Source organism: Gobius niger (assembly GCF_951799975.1).
Source record: "Gobius niger genome assembly, chromosome: 15".
Classification (NCBI taxonomy): Eukaryota; Metazoa; Chordata; class Actinopteri; order Gobiiformes; family Gobiidae; genus Gobius; species Gobius niger.
Window position 1 is genome coordinate 4,892,411 of NC_136866.1, and position 19,479 is coordinate 4,911,889.

At 41.9% G+C, this 19,479-nt stretch overlaps 1 protein-coding gene across 1 annotated transcript in view; it reads right to left on the reverse strand.

The window, feature by feature from the left end:
• Nucleotides 1–580: 580 nt before the first annotated feature.
• The window catches only part of opn5 (opsin 5), a 50,373-nt gene continuing 31,474 nt past the window's right edge, over nt 581–19,479 (reverse strand). Inside the window, exons 4-7 of the mRNA XM_079571839.1 lie at nt 8,019–8,189; nt 5,600–5,934; nt 3,715–3,959; nt 581–1,095 (exon numbers count right to left, since the gene is read on the reverse strand). Coding sequence (XP_079427965.1) covers nt 1,014–1,095; nt 3,715–3,959; nt 5,600–5,934; nt 8,019–8,189 — 833 coding nt within the window. The 3' untranslated portion in view covers nt 581–1,013. The remainder of the gene's footprint in view (nt 1,096–3,714; nt 3,960–5,599; nt 5,935–8,018; nt 8,190–19,479) is intronic.

The window sequence follows — 19,479 nt, forward strand, 5'->3', positions numbered from 1 at the left end:
ATTTGTATCATTTATTTGAGCTGTAACTTTCTTTCATGTGGTTCTGGGACTCAACACAGGCCTAAAAAGTGAGTATCTTAAGACATGTTTTTGTTTCCGGTACTTGTTTTTGGATAACATGTATTTTCTGATACCAGTAGTACCTAAATATATTTTTTGACACCATGTGTATCCAGCCCTAGTGATGACTCAAGCATGTGCATGGATCATTCAACCAGGGAGGTTTTCAGATGACACTGACACATAATCCATCAAAAACCATAAACAAGTAAGTGTGAAGCTGGCCGGCCTCTCAAAACATGGTCAAATTTAAAAATAATAATTGTAACCCTGTGTTTGTGGTCTAGAGTGTCGGAGCAAACCCCTACTTTAACCTGTGTCATTGAGAAAAAGGGAAATGAGTTGAGAACAACTTAATGACTATATCTCGCAGGAGGAGCCATGCGGGGCAGTTAAAAACTCTAATAAAGACAAGAAGAACATGAAAACAAGTATCCATTCACCAAAGTATGTCCTTTGCAGAGATAAGAAGAGCCACTGTTTTCACTGCGTTGGTCACCACTGGTCAATGTGAAAGAGTCAATGTGAACACTGGTTTATTTGAGCTTACAGTATGTCCTCTTCATTCAGCCACAGGGAGGAAAACACATGACGACTTGTGCACGCATTGCAACAGCTGATACCACTTGCTACAAGGAAATTCTGTCTTCACTTAAAAGTCAATAGGATCTATGAAAATAACTTCACATTGTAGGCCTGAGTGAGGGTGGAGTTTGTCCCAAAGGGCAGGGCAGTGTGCTGAGAAACATCAAAAGCTCACGATATCGACGTGGTTGTTGCACATGAGTCTGTGCAGAGGTGAGTGGTGAGCAGCTGGCACACAGGAGTGGACCCGTGGGCGCTGTGAGCGGGCGCACACAGGACATCAGGGTGTTGTGCAGGCAGCGAGTGAGGAACAGGGGGGGGGGGGCACAGGAGCCAAGGCAAAACTGTCCAGGTCCACAGAGGGGAAGTCAGTTTTCAATCTCACACTTCTCCACCTGAGCGTCTTTGGTTGCTGCGGGGTCCTTCAACGAGCCAGAGATGGTGTATAACCTGCAAGACAAGAAACAATGAGATGTGGCACCAAACGCTTCCTGTAAGGCTAAATCATGCTAAACAACTTTGAATTGAAGGGCAGTTTTTTTTGTCTTCTCACGTTCATGTCAATAATCTAAGCAGATTTAGATTGATATCTGTTAATGTATATATTTTCCTATTTACCTGAGTCTCTCTGAAAAAGGTTGTGTTCAATAACGCTAAGTCTCCAGGTATGTGCTTTGAATGGCAGCAATTGTACCTCATAGAAATCTCACCTGAAATAAATCCTTTGAATGCATGGGTTCAATAGAAAAGTGATTGTAGAGCTATTACGAGGAGCGTTGAGAGGAACACCCGCTGTTTAGACACGTGGTGGACAAACATCCTCGAACAAGGACCCCGCTCTTATCAAAGCATTACCACACAACTCTCACGTGGCAGCATTCACTTGTTTATCACACTTGAGTGGATCACACAATGGCTACGTTTAAGTGGTCAGAGAAGTCTGATGCGTTTACACTCTCTTCAGAAATCAGAGAATCCAAAACTCCGGGTTCTTCATGAGCCAGGACAGATTTGGGTTTTTAGATTAACTGAAATATGTCGCTGCCCTTCCTGCAGAACCAGGTGGAGAATGATTATGCCTCCATATTTGGAGTCAAAGTAGCTCAGTGGATACAGCACAGGTTTAGTAACTCAGAGGTCAAGGGTTCAAGCTCCGTCTGCTATGTCTTTTTTTCTTTAGTTATTGTATTAGTAAAGTAAAATACAAATAGCACAAACTGTGCTTCAACTTCTAAAAAAATATAAGGGTGAAGAGAAGGAATCTATGATTTAAACGGTAAATAAGTCACAACGCTGAAGATACTATTCTGCCATTTGGGCATCAGCCTAAACCACTCATCTATTTCATGATTGATTTTTGTATTTTATTTTATTTTTATCAAAATACTTTCTGTCTTTTCATAATATATTTTAATCTTTGTCTTTTTGACATTAGTTTGGCCTCTTGCTGCATTTTCCTGGTTATTTTTTGCACACGTGTGAAAGATCTGAAAGAAATCAATATCAGATAATGTTATCAGATTATGATCAGATTTTTGGTTGCATGTAAACGTAGCCAGTGTTTGAAAGCACTTGCAGTGTGGTGCGAGGTCCACTGGATTGGCGGGACACGGGCGGGTTCAGGTGGTAATCAAGTGGTACTACAATTTCATGATGTTTTTGACCTCTTTTGTTTTTGGTTCAAGTTCAGCCTACTTAATTATTAATAATTCATTGATCTCATATAACCCTTTCACAGATGTTTTTAGTTGCTTTACAACATCATACTTTTTACTCTTTCACTTTCCACACTCAGTGGGGGTCTGGCACTACTGTATTATCCACTGCTGGGGGGTAGACTGATGACAGAGAGGCTGTCAGTCTGCACCTATGGCTCTTCCACCACCAGTCTCTGCTTACTCTCCAAAATCATCTTTTCTGAAGTGTGACATTTGGGGAAACAAACTCGAGTTTAACCTTGCTGCATGTCAAGAAAATGAAAAAACAACCACTTTTGTTTAGTCTAGGCAGTGTGTGAGATCGGTTTTGTATCAACAGCGTGAGGTTAAAGTCCGGTTATTACTTGACAAATAGTGGGACCAGACTTCAAGGAGAGTGTCTGGAAGTCATTAATGTATGTGGGCCTTGACAATGTAATGAAAAGCTACAGATGTAGCTCAGTGACGGCCACTGAACTGTAGCGCACTGACGTTGATACGTTGAAACTTTAATAGTCCTGTGTTCATGATACAAGCCCTGTGTTCATGATACAAGACAATACAATATAAGCTGTCGTGTAATCTGTAAAACAGAACGCTATTCTTGTCCAACATGACGGTATGTCCTTGAGGGCCAGCAAACAAAACTAAGAATTGATAGAAAGTATGATTACATAATATATAGGATTATATAATGTCTAGGATTAAAAAAATAAAGAAATAAAGTAATCTTGATGTTATTTCTGCTGAAACGGTTGGTTGCAATCAGGTTAGTGCTTCAACATACAGTAACTTGTACAGTATTGGAGCCTGCATGTGCTCCAGTGGTTACTACTGTATGTTTTACTGACTCCATCAGGCAAAGACGTCTGATTAAATTCCCATTGTCCCATGATCTGACCTCATAAAAATTTCCACGAAGCTTTTTTTTTATTATTCCTTGTATGTATCGTCATTCTTCTCTTTGTATTTCTATGATGCGTGAAGATCTGCAGTGACAAGGGAATTTCTCCACTGTGAGATCAATAAACACTAAATCCAATTCAAACCTTATTAAAATGTCTGAAGGATGCATTGTTGGTGGTTTAAAAGGGCAGTGTAAACATGCCATTCCTCATTTGAAAGCTAGCACTGAGATTTAACTACAGGAGACTACACCAGCGCTGATTAGGACTGGACTCGGGTCAGGCGCTGGGATTGTGGAAGGAGGAGAGAATATCCGTTATGTCAACTGAACTGGTTTGAACCCAGAAACAGCCTTTGAGGAAGCCCACATCTCAGACACACAATTTCCCATTTCCTGTTAGCTTTAAATCAAACTCATATCTGTCCACTCCAGATCAAAGAAAGCTCGCTCACGTCACCGTCATACCTGGACTTCCTAAAGTGGCTGCGCTTCTTCAGGGCTTGGAAGCAGGAGGATCTGGTGCAGGACTTCTTGAGGTCCACCACCTGGTAGATGATGGGATTGTACATGGCTGAGGATTTAGCCAGCAGCGTGGGGATGACTGAGACGGGGATGGGGACTGAATCTGGCTCCCCGAAAGCCGATATCACCGACACCACCGCGTACGGGATCCAGGCTATTAGGAAGCCGGCGCAGATCAGCATCGCCACCTGCAGGAGGTGAACCACAAGCCAGGTCAAACCTTTTCGTTTGCTACACTCAGTTTTTAAGTATGTAAGCGACTCAGGTTAGCAAGATTTGCAGTCGAATCAAAATCACGACTTGAGTGGTAGTTGTTAAATCAGACAGGACGCCGATCATCAGGTAATACAATGTCCTCTGCAGAGAAACAAATAAAACCTGCTAACCACGTATTTCACACCTCCAGAAACATGTTGAGAAATGTCATTTTTTTTAGCCCGGCCAGTCAACCTCTCCAGTTTAAAAGCAGGACAGTCTGGTAGTTTGTTCGCAGCCAATTTCAAAGCCAATTTCAAAGCCAATTCACTCAAATGAAGAAGACTCTAATATCATGTATCATTCACAACAGACTTTCTCACCTGTAATTAAAATAGTTTTCCATTTTCAGAGCGATATTTCCTGCAATGTTAAAGGAATAGGCCACCGTTTTTACATACTGAGATATGTTCTTACCTAACCTTAGCCAAGTTAATATATCCCCGTCTGGTCTTTGTCCGTGCGCTCTGTCACGCAAACGGAGCACATACGCAGCCTCTCCCACATGTCACATAGCTCCAAAAAAGCTCACGATAGAAGCTACCAAGCTCTTCCACGTGTTCCCTATTTAAATAAAGTTACGTGAAGTGTTTTCATGCGAAGTATATTTACACAGAAATGTAACATGTCAATTTTATAAGCAAATAAAAAGGGGAACTATATTGTGAGGCGTAATGATACGAGGAGCACAGCGTCCGAGTAGTAACTCCTAAAGACTTCCCAGAGTCAGAGAGCAGAGAATAGTTGAAGAAGCGTGGATAACTTGTGAACAATGCCTTTTACGTGCATCGTGCCTGGCTGTGATAACAAGCAGAAAGTATATAGTGTAGTAATGTTTCACAGATTTCCAACTCACCCCGGACGACGACACAGGACTCAGGAGCTCGACCATGAGGTAAGAATGCGCCAGCACTTTCCCAAAATATATTTTCTGCTTATTGTAAAAGGCTCTGTACAAGACACGCAGCTTCTATTGACGGAAGTGAGCGGGGGGAAGTCTTTAGGAGTTACTGCGCGGACGTTGTGCTCCTCGTATCATTACGCCTCACAATATAGTGCCCCTTTTTATCTGCTTATAAAATCGACATGCTACATTTCTGTGTAAATATACTTCGCATGAAAACACTTCACGTAACTTTATTTAAATAGGAAACACGTGGAAGAGCTTGGTAGCTTCTATCGTGAGCTTTTTTGGAGCTATATGACATGTGGGAGAGGCTGCGTATGTGCTCCGTTTGCCTGACAGAGCGCACGGACAAAGACCAGACGGGGATATATTAACACGTCTAAGGTTAGGTAAGAACATATCTCAGTTTATAAAAAACGGTGGCCTATTCCTTTAAATGTTAACCCTAACCCTAACCCTTCTCTGTAAAGAAGTGGAAAAGCGAGTAGTCTGACTTGCCAGGCTAGTCATTTTACTGATTAGTTAACCTTGATGTGTTACAAGCAGAAAACAATGCAATATACTAAGAATGAGTAGGTCTGACAATGGCAAGATGCACAAAAGCAGCTTTTTCCAAGTGTCCCAGTAAAGCAGGGGTCACTGCCATGTGAATAAAAAGTTACACACCTTCGTGAGCTTTATCTCCAGGTTCTGGTTGTTGTTGATGCGGGCGTCCATGTTGGAGATCTCCTTTGCCGAGGATTTGACCTTGAAGATGATCTTGACGTAAGAGAAGACGATGACGATGGTGGGCAGGATGAGGCAGAAGAACAGGATGGCCAGGACAAAGCTCTGTCCGGACACGGTGGCCTGAGCCAGCCACCAGTCCAGCGTACAGGATGTCCCAAACGGCTCAGGTGCGTAGTGACCCCAGCCCACCAGAGGCATGGTGGCCCAGAAGGCAGCGTAGACCCAGATAAACACCAACACCAGGAAGGCATGGTGCCGCTTCAGCCATGTCCCTGCAGTAAGGACAGGAAGGTTAGTAAGGGATTTGGTAACAAGTATCTAAGCTGGGTGCCATATACCGAGTACCGCATGCAGTAACTTGAGTGTGGGGGATGACATTTTTACAATAATGGGGGGACTGAAGTGTCCAGAGAATATACAGCGTGAACTTCACATAGAGCCACCCCAAACCGGCCCAGAAATCAGACCCGGGACTTCTTCAATTGGGAAAAAAAGTTCTCACAATTTTCTGCAAGCTGTATTTAGAAGAAGACATTTACTGGTTTAAGTTTATTGACGCTTATACCATGGTCTGGGTGAATACTCGATTCTGATTGGCTGGTGGGTGTTAACAAGCGTGCATTATTTTGGTGTAACCGCACACGTAGTCCGGTAGTTAAATCACTGGGATATCACTCCGCTGTGGCGTCGCCATAGCAACGCATGACACAGCTGAATCAGATAAACACGTAATTAGTGACTGACAGGAACGTATGAGATGGATTTTGTTTAATTTCAACGTTTTTGGCCAAAACAAAATGTTTGCTAAATGTTTGTAGAGGAGAGTGAGCAGCTAGGTTAGCTACTGTTAATAACATATGAGCTTTACATTTCTATTGGAAACGGTTAAGACACTATTCATGATTTTCAGGCGTACATAAAATGATCGTGCATTTGAACATATTTGTCTGGATTAGTAAAGTCAAACATAAAAGTTTCAGTTGGGGGGGCCCAGGTGTGAGCGACTCCACCGCAGCTGTTTCCATAAACAGTTGAGCTGGTTGAGCTAGTTAGCTTTACTTCCAGGGAAAAGTGTTTCCGGGTTAGTCCTGTTGTGTTGTGATTCTGTGCTGATGTTGTGTCGTTGAGCCTGACTGAGATCCTCGTAATAGCTGCGGAGAATGACTCGCTCTGAGACCAGCCTTCAGTGACCGGCTAATAACCCACACAAAATAGTCCCGTAGTCTGGCATATTTAGTGACTTTAGTAAATGAAACAAATATTTATTATAAATGTTACGTTTGTGGGACCCTGGTATAAGCGGATTAAAAAACTCGGAGCCGCATTAGACGGTTATAATGCACTCCGCTGCGCGTCGTGGTGTTCTTGACTCCGCGTCGTGCATTTTAACCGTCTAATGCACGGCTCCTCGTTGTTTAATCCTTACTTAAGCCATGTTACAGCCGCTATCACAACCATTTGAGATTGCATTAGTTCCATGCTGTAAATCATATCTGTCAGATGAAATGTGGTCTCAGAGAAGAAGACACGGATCTGAATATTAATGCAGAAGATGGACGACATTGCCTTCAGCTTGAACTTATAGGATAGGCTTCTTTAGGGTATTTCACATTCAGTTAATTAAAAGAAAATGAAGGACCTGGAGATGAGTTTGCACTGGTTATTAGAAACTTCAAACTATCAATGGAAATGGGGCTCTCCCTATACTGATTTGATCTCGGATTTGAGTCACTGCCCATTCTACTGCAATCAATTCCAAACACCTACTCAAGCTATTACCGAAGAAAAGAGGTTCAGGTTTGGAGATTAAATGTGGAGACCTAGAACAACGAGTCATGTGTTTCATTAAGTTAAAGCAGTACTAAGTAACTCTTCCCCCTAGAGGCCATGAGCGCAACTGCAGGTGTAGTAGCAAGTTACGATCTTTTAACTTATTAATTGTCTTGGAGAGTAAATACGAGGCTGACAGGAAAGGCGAAGGGAGAGAGGATTACTGTGCATCCAATTATACAATGAAAATATTTTTTTTCACTCAAACTTGGCTGTAATTACTGTTTAAAGTGACGTTAGCCCGCAGTTAGCTTTGCCCGTTAGCATGTTAGCTTCTTCTTCGTGATTTCATTAGTGTGTATTGCTTTCTCCGGACCGGTGGCAGTCAAGTTGCAAACATGGTTTTCTGGCCAGAGACACCAGGGGGCGATGAAAGACCCTCCAATCATCCCATAAACACTTGTATTACCCCCACAGGGACTACGGGGAGGATTTATTAAGGTAAACAAGTTACTTAGTACTGCTTTAATAGAAATAATAGAGAAATTTGGCAAACTTGCTTCCTGCAAATGTAAGCAGTCCATACCATAGCTCAGATGGCAGATCTTCAGGTAGCGGTCCAAGCTGACCATGGTCATGGTGATGAGGCTCCCACAGCCAAAGAAGAAGCCCGCCCAGCCATAGAAGGAGCAGCCCTCCCATCCAAACAACCAGCGGTGCGAGAAACTGGACACAACGAAAAAGGGCTTTCCCGTAACTGCGGAGACAGGAGGGGCGGGACAGGAGAGGGACGAGAAGAGGATATGATTAGGACCAGGGACAGAGGCGCAAGAGGAGACAGGAGGACAGGGAGGAGAACGAGAAAGGACACGAGAGCAGAGCGAGAGAAGGGGGTTGGAGACAGAGAGATAACGGAGTAAGTAGATAGTGGGGATAGCAACAGTGTGAACAACCATAATCTTTTTTTGTATCGCAACTTGAAGTAGGTCAGTGTTTACCGAAGGACAATTTTCTTCTGGGGCCCGCAGCACAATTACACACACTCACACACACACACACACCAAACAAAACATGAGGAGCTTGTTCATTGTTGTCATAATCATGTAAGACCACGTCCAGGATGAGGGCAAGGAACAAGCTTTTAGTTCTTAAAAGTACAGATGGCCCTTTCAAACAAACTGGAACGAATGCCCAGATATGAGCTGCCTACGGTTGATCCCAGCTGTGTAATAATAAAATGTAATAATAATAATAATAATAATAATACATTTTATTTAAAAGCCCAGAACACCCAAGGACCCTAGACACATTAAAAACAGGAGCGACAGAATAAAACAGCACAACATTGAGAAGGTGGTTTACTGTATATGCAATAATCTGGTAAAAAAGGAGGCTAATGGCATTAACTATTTAGGGTCTGTTTGGATTTACTTTCCACAAAGGTTAAATAGAGGTTTTCCATGCCCTGTGATTAAATAAGTCGCCCTCCACAACAGACCCATTGAGTTTGTGAGCTCATAAGACCGCAGTGAAGACCTCTTTGTTGTGGTGTGCGGATGTCTATTTCCAGGAGGCAGGGAGGAGGTTGACCATGTGACCAGCTTGTTAGGCACAATGTAGATAAGAATCAGAACTTTGTGTGGTATGACAGTGAGACGGAGGCACTAAATCTCTTCTGAGAATCGGACGGGAACCGGCAGACGGCAGAGAGGCACACAGTGATCACGGTTCCCTCAGATTAACAGAATTTACACACCGGCAGCACGAGCTGACAAACACCCATTTGTTTCCCGGATCATGTGACACGTGTGCACAGGCAGTGGCGTAGCAAAGGGTACCAAGGGGCCCCAAGCAAGAATGTCGGAAGAGGGGGCCGGTCGGTGTACTGCGCACTGGGAGAGAGGACGTCATTTGTTGACATTGACATTGACATTTGGGCAGGAACGGGTCACCTGACAACTCCCGTTCTCTGCATAAGTTTTCCTCAGAACAAAAGGCAGAAGTTCTTTAGGTCATGAAGAGTGTTACAATAAACTGGTTTCACTACTAGAAATATAATCCGGTGGAGCCATGAGTAAAAAAGTCTGTCCACTTCTCATAAGTCAACATTAGGGAACCATGACCATAGACTGTAAGAAATAATGGACGTTTTCTGCTCACTCCTCCCCGTTTACCATAATGACCACGGTCGAGGGGGGAATTCATGGCGGATTTACAGACTCCCCCTCCCCAGCTCTGACGAAGCAAAAAGGACATACGGGCGGGATCTTCACAGTAGACTCGGCCCTTGTGTGACGTGTAGCTCGCGCAGCTCCAATGCTAACAGTCCGACCCTCATTAAGAGATGAAAAAAATTCTGTCCAAACAATATAAGATACCAAGAACCCAATTTTATAAATATTTACAAGTCAGAAGCTATTTGAATAGTACATTGGGAAAGATTAAATATGACCTAAACCCCCTGATAGTCTATATGGCAAATAACCGTAATAGGAAACAAAAAAATGCTTTGAGTCAGCTATACCAAATTTTATTGCAGCAAAAAGAGAAAATAGCAACCAATGTTAAGATAAAATGGGAAGAAGAGTTTAATATACAAATAACTGAAAACGAATGGGAACAGATTTGTGCTGGGGTCCATACAACTGTGGGTTCCTTATTTTGGAGAGAGTTCGCTTGGAAAATAATTATGAGATACTTCTTGACTCCAGAAAGTATGAGCAAATATAAAGGGGCAAATTGTAAATGTTGGAGGAATTGTGGAGAGGAAAATGCAAATCACACACATATTTTCTATACTTGTAAAGTAATACAACCTTACTGGAAAGAAGTATTTCAAATTATTGAAGCGATTCTGGGAAAGAAACTTGATTTGAAATCAGAAAATATTATATTAGGAAAAATCCCAATTAATATTAATTGAGAAATATATCTTCCAAATTATTAGAATTACAGCTCTAAAGATTATAACAAAGGAGTGGAAAAAAAGTAATCCACTGGATATTAAAAAATGGATTAATATTATTCAAGAAGTAAAATTGAATGAGAGGATAACTCACAAAATAAGGAACATGGGCCATGAGTTTGACAAAAAATGGTTTATAAAAGAAATAGGAAGTACATAAAGACTGTGGATTGGCGTTGATTATGCGGCGGAGGTTGAAATGTTTTATTTAAAAATAAATAAATAAATGAAAGTGGTAACCAAAGTTTTATACAAATGCACTAAAAGAATACCTAAAAATAATCATTTAGTGGTGTAGTAAGTTTACATGCATGGGTCGCGTGCGTGTGAAGGCATGTGCTGTCCCAAATCAAATAAACAAACATAATACGCCGCAAAATCAACGCTGACTGGTGTAAGTTATTTGCGTATTAAGGCCATTTATATCACTTATATTGTTTGTATCCTGTACATTCTCCAAGAACGGCAAATGTGGATAACTGTGTGCAAGACAGACTGGACTCTCTCCTCCTCGTTATATATTTTATTATATATATATATTATTTTTCTTTTTTTTTCTTTTTTTTTTCTCCATTTTTGTATGTATGTCTGTCTGTTTTGTTTTGTTTTGCATTTGTGTGTATGTCTTTGTATATTAGTTGCAGTATATGGTTTGTATTTCTTTTGAAAAAATAAATAAAAATAAAGTAATAAAAAAAAGATTTCAAAAATTCTTCTTACGAAAACCAGCCTGGTTTCATAAATTGTGACTAACCCTGCGTTATCTCAGGAGGAATATCTAGCCTAGTCTAGTGTTGAAAAAATTGAAACCAGGCGTTGAAGTTGTTTTTAAGGTGTCTAAACTCCAATGCTTTTCAATGGAGGTACTACAGCAATGGCGGCCCCCAGTGTCGTGGTCATAAAGCAGAGCAGCCAGCGCCCATTGACCATGACTCACTAAGGCATGCAGCTGGATGGGGATGAACAGCGCCACGGAGCATTGGTCGAGAGATGAAACACCAAAATCATTAGGAAAACTGTGTATATACCAAAAAATCAGGTTAGAAATCTAGGAGTAATCATGGACTCAGACCTGAACTTAAACAGCCACATCAAAGCAATAACATCAGCAGCTTTTTACCATCTGAAAAACATTGCTAAGATCAGAGGAATAGTGTCAAAACCAGACTTAGAGAGACTTATCCATGCATTTGTCTCCAGCAGGTTAGACTACTGTAACGGCCTACTCACTGGCCTCTCTAAACGAGCTATCAGACAGCTACAGTACATCCAGAACGCTGCTGCTCGAGTCCTGACAAGAACCAGGAAATACGACCATATTAGTCCAGTGCTCCGGTCTCTGCACTGGCTTCCTGTCACTCAGAGAATAGACTTTAAAACAGCTCTGCTTGTTACAAGTCTTTTCATGGTTTAGCTCCAAAGTACATCTCTGACATGTTACAGCCGTATGAACCATCTCGGGCCCTGAGAACTTCAGGGAGGGGCCTCCTGGTGGTTCCCAGAGCCAGGACTAAACACGGTGAGACTGCGTTTCAGTTTCATGCAGCTAAAATCTGGAACAGTCTTCACGAGGATGTGAGACAGGCCTCAACCCTAACAATGTTCAAATCCAGGCTGAAAACAGTTCTTTTTACCGATGCATATGACTGAAAGTATTTTATCTGCACTCTCGTCTTTTACTGTAATTGATTAATTTTATGTTGATGTTTTTATTGATTCTATCTGTTTTCTTGTATTTATGCAACTGTGAAGCACTTTGAATTGCCTTGTGTATGAATTGTGCTCTACAAATAAACTTGCCTTGCCTTGCCTTGTATATCAAGTGTTTACTGCAGGATTCTGAATAATGGGTTTACCTTATTTTAGTAAGGGGTTGCCACAGCAACCAGTTGTAATACCTGAGGTCACAGAGACAGCAACACATGTGAATTAAATGGGAAAACAGAAGACATTGTATGCAAAAGAAATAAGAATGGAGAAGCGTGGGTTTGTGTGTGATAATGCCTCGTGCTCCGGTGAGAAGAAAAAAGGGGCTGTAGCTTAAGATTTCCGAAAAGGGCGTCTTCTTTGGGTTGAATATTTAAGTACTTCATTGTGACTGTACACAAAGAGAACCAAAATCCAAGGCACACCATTGTGTTGTATTTTGTACTAGCAAAAAGATTATGAATATTATTTTTTTGGATCACCTATAGCTTTGGTTGCTGCGCACATTCGCTGTGGCCTTGTTTCATTAAGCAAGATCCAAAAGATCGAGTGCATTAATTCTTCACCAAGATTTTGTATTGATGAGAGAGTGTGACCTCTGAGCAAAGCCTTCTCCATCCGCACATCCCGAAGATTCTCAATGGGGTTAAGATCTGGACTCTGTCACGGCTAATCCATGTGTGAAAATAATGTCTAATGCTCTTGAACCACTCTTTCACAATGTGAGGCTGGTGAATCCTGGGCACTGTCCTCTTGGAATGGACGGGTAGAAGAAATCCACTGATGGAATAACCTGGTCATTCAGGATGTTCAGGTCGTCAGCTGATCTCATTCTTTGGGCTCATAGTGTTGCTGAACCTAGACCGGACCCACTGCAGGAACTCCAGATCATAACAGTTAGTTAATACTGGTGACGACTTTTTTTTGGATGCCTATAGGACAACCCTGACAACTAAAATAATTGTTTGCGGTATCCCTAAAAGTTAGTTCATGTTCATTATTACAAGCAGGGACTTGATGAGACCATCCATCCATCCATCCATCCATCCATCCATCCATCCATCCATCCATCCATCCATCCATCCATTCATCCATCCATCCATCCATCCATCCATCCATCCATCCATCCATCCATCCATCCATCCATTTTCTTCCGCTTCATCCGGGTCGCGGAGGCAGCAGTCTCAGCAGAGATGCCCATACTTCCCGGTCCACACACACCTCCTCCAGCTGTTCTGACCCCGAGGCGACACCAGGCCAGCTCGGAGACATAGTCCCACCACCGTGTCCTGGGTCTTCCACGAGGTCTTGTCCCACTAGGACATGCCTGGAACACCTCTTGCGGGAGGCGACCAGGAGGCATCCGCAACAGATGCCCGAGCCACCTCAGCTGGCTCCTTTCGACGTGACTTGATGAGTCATAAGCCAGTATTGATCTGTAATAATCTTTACAACAAAAATCCATCGTCTAATGCGCCATATGCGTCAAAACTGCTTTGGCTGTGCCACTCTATTCGGATCCAATTTGGGCTGAGAATGCTTTTTAATAATGAGTACTTGCACTTATATAATGAATTGTAAAGATGGGCCATATATATATTAAATTGAGAGTTCATCCGAGTTGACAGTTTAACAATACAGCTCTATATTTAACTAATGTGTGTGTCGTTGATCAGTTTAGGAACATTTTGAGATTAATATTTTTTAGTCTTACTTCACGACAAGTTAGAGCCGCTAATCTGTGGTTTCTACTCCATATGTTTGAACTGGGTGAAACGTAAAAGTATTTTGGATACGGGTTTGCACACATTTATTTTCAGTGACCTCTTTGTACACATGCAGTTGATGAATTCTTCACAGAAACATCACAATAATTAAGTCTGTCTGACGCAAATCTGCCTTAAGTGTATTCTCTGGGCGACAGAAAGACAGCGCAGACACCTGAGCACTGGACTACAGATCTAATTCTATCTGCAACACTTGTCAGAATAATCACAGATGTAGGTGTTCATCCAAAGTGCCGCTCTGGGGCTTCATGACCCTTTGTGACCCTTTGAGCGGCAGCCTTTGTACAACATTGCCTCGGCCTTTGCAGCATGTTCTACAGACGTTTGATGTGTGACGCTGCATTACTTTTCTTTAACGACACTGCGAACGACGAAGAGCGACCAATTACACTTGAGTGCGGTGGGGGCTGTGTACAGAATGTGCTTTTCCGTCTATACCCTGTGATGCTGTAATAGTCCGAACCTTGTGAGAAGTAACGCAAACGCCGCACTCTTCTCTCCGGCAGTGCCCGATAACAGGCAAACTATTATTCCGATATTCCACGCAAGGGCCGCAAATTGATCAGCAGACGCAAACATCCATACTGCCACACGGAATTAACAAAGGTCACTTTTAGGAAAATGAAATAGAAATAAAAGAACAATCTTCTGACAATCTACAATTCTGAGTCTTGGCTCTTGATTTTGCCACACTTTTTATTTCTATTTTATTACAAAAGATCATCAATAATGTATGTTCACACTGTATAGCAAAGGTTTTGTAAATGAAACTCTCAAGAAGCTATCTATAGCTTTTATGGCTAACGATCATGATAGTATACAATGGATGTATCTATGTTTATCTGTACTGGGGGAAGCACAATGAGAGCACAAGACAAGAGGGTCCTGTTTCTTTCACAAGGATAATGCACATGCCAAAACCATTATAGATACATGATTTACATCTGCAATAAAACATCAGGAGAACCTTTTGACCTTTTGTCCCCTCTCCGGAACAGATTGGACAGGGACCATGTTCAAATCCAGGTTGTGCATATGACAACTTTTATTTGTTTATATTATATTTATGTTTTATGGATTTTTTTTTTTTTTTTTTTAATTCATGCAGTCCTTACATTTGAAGAGTTTAGTGGTGCTAGGCTAGTGCTAGGCTAGCGCATGTCTATGGTAACTAGTAGCCTGCATTAAGTGCACCTGAGGCAAATCACTTATAACACTATCAAGACTATCAATATAAATGTCTGTGTTGACTGAATAATTTTTTGAAATATAACCATTTTGCATTTAAAATAACTTATATTTGAGCATCATCAGCTTACTGGTTGTAGCTACGCAGCGGCGGAGTGATCTGCTAGGTTACCGGATCTACAGTAGTTTGTTTACCGACGTTACTACACGTGGAATTCACAAAGGAGCTTTCTACAAATCAGATATGGAAACGTTTGGAGGACTACGTGATGATTTTGAAGAGGTTTTTAATGCAGGCTACTAGTTACCATACATGCGCTAGCCTAGCACTAGCCTAGCACCATTAAACTCTTCAAATATAAGGACTGCATGAATTACAAAAAACATATATCTCTCCAGAAATCAACAACACTCTGGATAAAGAGGCCCTATCTCAAAAATCCTGAAATATCCCTTTAACCTTCTTGGAATTTTACGTAGCCCCCCACTTTGAATTCCATTGTACAAATAAACTCCCCTCGCCTTTAAATGACGTAAATGCTGTTCCGCTTAATTGTTGCCGCTCGCCTGGTCTTTCTAGTCGGCACCGATGTCGCAGTTGCCGACCTTCTCTCCTTTTATGTTTGTTATCTCCGTTTTGGTTTATCTTCCATAATCCATAATCTCTGTTTTCTGGCGTCCATCATTTTGTAATATGTGAAATTGGTAGTCTGACTGATTATATCACATTTATGGGGATAGCTAATCTACACTAGAAAAGTAAAGTTAAACTCTTAGCAGATTTAGTTCTTTGTGGCATCTTTCTGACATAACTTTCTTCTTAACTGTGAAAAATCAATTGTCATTATCAAATCAAAGCATCACTCTAATTTATTACAACTGACAGTGTTTTGCTTAGGGACAAATATGATCAGCTATTAATAGTATTAAGAGAGAGACCAAAGGCTTTCTCCGAAAGAGGCACCAGGGAACGATAAATCAAAGGATTCATACAGATCCTTTGTAAGTCATTGGGATCAGAAAATGGGGACTTTTCAGCTTAGTTGCAGTTGTAACTTAAGCATGAGACAGGAAATAATAACCAATCCATAATGAATGCACAACCTATAGAGTGATAGACCAGCGCTGAGGCCAAATAGATTATGAATGTAAAGCTGTACATTTTTACGCTAAAAGTAATAATTTTTGTAGCGTCACTAAATGACCAATTGTGGCCCAAAATCGACACTGTACAATAAGACACTACAAAGGTAGGTACATTTGCTCTAACATTGCCCAATTCTTGTGTGTAAAGAAAAAAAAAAAAGGGACGAAAAGGGTCGTCCTCGAACCGCCACCATAATGCGGAGGAGGGGTTTGAGCACCCGAATAATCCTATAATCCTAGGTGGCAAATTCGTCCCTGTGGAGGGTTTCCCACGGCCAAAAGATCTGAGCTGACGGATAAAGTGCGGCTCAGAAGCCTCTTATGTTGAGAGACCAACAAGGCCGGTTACTTCGCCCAGATTGGCAATGGTAAATGACCAGCATCGTGGGGCTTCACCAGCCATGGGTCCAGCTCCTTCAGGTGAAGCCATTAGAGCTGGTACAGAGTGATCCTTATCAGACGGCTTTCCCGGGTCATGGCAATGGATAAGCCGAGGAAGATGGATGGGTGGATGAAAATATGGGTGGATGAGCTTGTGGTCTGCAGTGTGGTCTCCCCATGACATTTTCAAAGGAAATGACAATATCACAATATTCACAGCGGCAAAGAGATTTTACTCGACAACTCTTTCTGACTTTGTCACCTGCAGTATTTCTCTAAATGATCATCAACAGCACACAAATATTGATAGGACAACAATGAACTGATGAAAAAGCAGCTGCAGAAGCTGTGGATAGTTACAGTCTCTCTACTGTGTTGGTCTAAACTCTGAAGCCCTTACACTAGTGGTACACTCCTCGGCTGTGTGTTGTTGTTTTTAGGAGAGAACATTCCGGACTGAAGTTTGGAGGGACAAAGACATGCCTACTGCCTGATTTGTATTTGAATTTGGCAAGAGCATTACAGGCAGTGATGTACCTGAACGCGTTTATTGAACGAAAGTTCATGAACGTGTTCATATTTTGGGCGAACGTGAACTGAACGCACAGTGTTACTGCCTGATGAACGAAACCATGAACGCGTTCATTCTGGTGTCTGTGAACGGCATTCCCGTTCTTTTTACGTTCGTTCAATTTGGTGCCAGATTTCTTATATCAGTGAATATAAAACCCTGCCGCGCCGTCAGAGTTTACCAGCGGTTCTAAACTCTGGGGGGGGTCCACGGTGTAGCTCGCGCTCGCTCCGCTCCGCCCCCGCGCCAACGGCCCGACTGTGTCCAGTTCTGTGGCGGTGAACTCTGCTGTTTATGGCCCTGGCACAGGCCCTGGCACACCGGTAACCAGCGGGTCCGCACAGGGCCACAGCAGCCACAGTGTGAGGCTACGAAGCGAGTTTCCCTTGTTTAACGTCTGTCGCTCCAAACTCCTCTGCTCCGCGGTGCCACTCATTTGTATAGAGACACAATGTGGAGTTTTTAAACTGCGAATTAGCTCCTAAAACAATCTTAGTCACATGATTAATTTACCAAATTAACACAAATGCAATTGAATATTTGGCTATATTTAGCTTCATTTTCCACTAAGAATTTACCAATTAACTTAAAATAATAATAATAATAATAATAATAATAATAACAATAATAACAATAATAACAATAATAACAATAATAATAATAATAAAATATGATTAACAAAGATATCCAAAATCCACTCTGAAAACAGTGACAGGCTGACATGAAAGAGCTTTAACACTAAGTGAGGAGGCAATAATATTTTTGACTCATGGCTGAAGGTTGTCCCCCAAGGTTGGCAAAAATGCATCTCAAAATACTTCAGATTGTTGCGTTAAGATATGGAATATAAAAATATTTCCCCTCACCTATTTCACCCCTGATCCAGCAAAAAAAACAAAACAAAAAAACAAACAAACTATGAACTAGTTCATTTTTGGAACCATGAACGAATTAACTAAAACAATTATGAACTATGAACGAACTAGTTCATTTTGAAATTTGTGAACTGAACTTTGAACTAGTCCATGTAGAAAATGAACTTTCCCAACACTGATTACAGGGATGCAATATCTTTCCTTTAGTAAATCCTTTCGACATTCCACCTGTGCTTTACTTTCTCAATGCTGATTAATGGTAGACTTGTAAATAACAGATGAAAGCCCATATTTTCCACGGTGGCCCAGGCATGTCCGTATGGTCTCATGCAGTAATGTCTACATACATCTTCTTTGACACAGGTGTGACTCTTTGACCCCAGCACAGAGTCAGGGATGAAGGGGGAAATGACTTTCTGAGTGGGCTTTGAGCAGTTTGGAGGGGGGCACACATAGTCTGCGTTTCTCTTGGGAGTCTCGCTGCAGACGCCCAGGTCAATCTCAGTTCAGATGTTACCGGGGTCACTTATACGGCTTGGTACCGTTCAGTTAACTTCACTTGTGCCGGCAGTTTCCAATGTGTTTGACTAGTTTTAGTGACATTGTGCTCCTCCAATGATCAGGCATGGCTGGACCGTAGCCTCCTGCCTGAGGGGAGAGGGTGCAATCGTCGATGTCCAGGGTGAGAAGGGTCACCTGTGATCCGACCTACACGCCCTCGGGTCCTGAAGATGTGCAGATGTGCTCCAGAGATGGGAGCCTATTATAGCCAATCACCTTGTCTGAAGCATGTTCCATACCTGATCCAAGTATAACCCCTCAGAAAGAGCAGCTTTGATTTGAGATTTAGCATTTGACATGTTGATATTCATGAAGAAAGAGCTGATTTTGCATGGAGAACAGCAATGACAGCTTTTCCCACTTGCATAGGGGATACAGAGCAGTGGATGTTAATCATCTCACGGCAGATATATGCCTAATAACATGAGGAATAAAACATTTACTGCATTTACTGGACATGTCTTAAGGGATAAATTAATACACTTGCACCATTGGCCCTGAACGTCTTCCTTCACATGGGGGTCAATAAGGCAGCTCTACTTTTCAATTAACAACTGTATCAAAACAACCACTGAAGTTTGAAATGAACTGAGGCTACCCCTGTTTTCTGCGAAACACAAGGCGGCTGTCAGATACGAAGTTCTTTTCTGTCATTGTTCCGGATCGAAAAGCAATCTCTTCAGGGGAAATTGACGAACTCTTTCTCTTTCCTTTGGCAATCACATGGTCTCCTAAACAGCTTGAGCGTAAAACGAAATTCCTCAGTCAGTTCCACTTTGGTTGATACTAAAATTCACACAAACACAAACTCACTCAGCAGCAAGGCCCCAGTTTTTTTTATCTGAATTGCAACAAGACTATTGCCT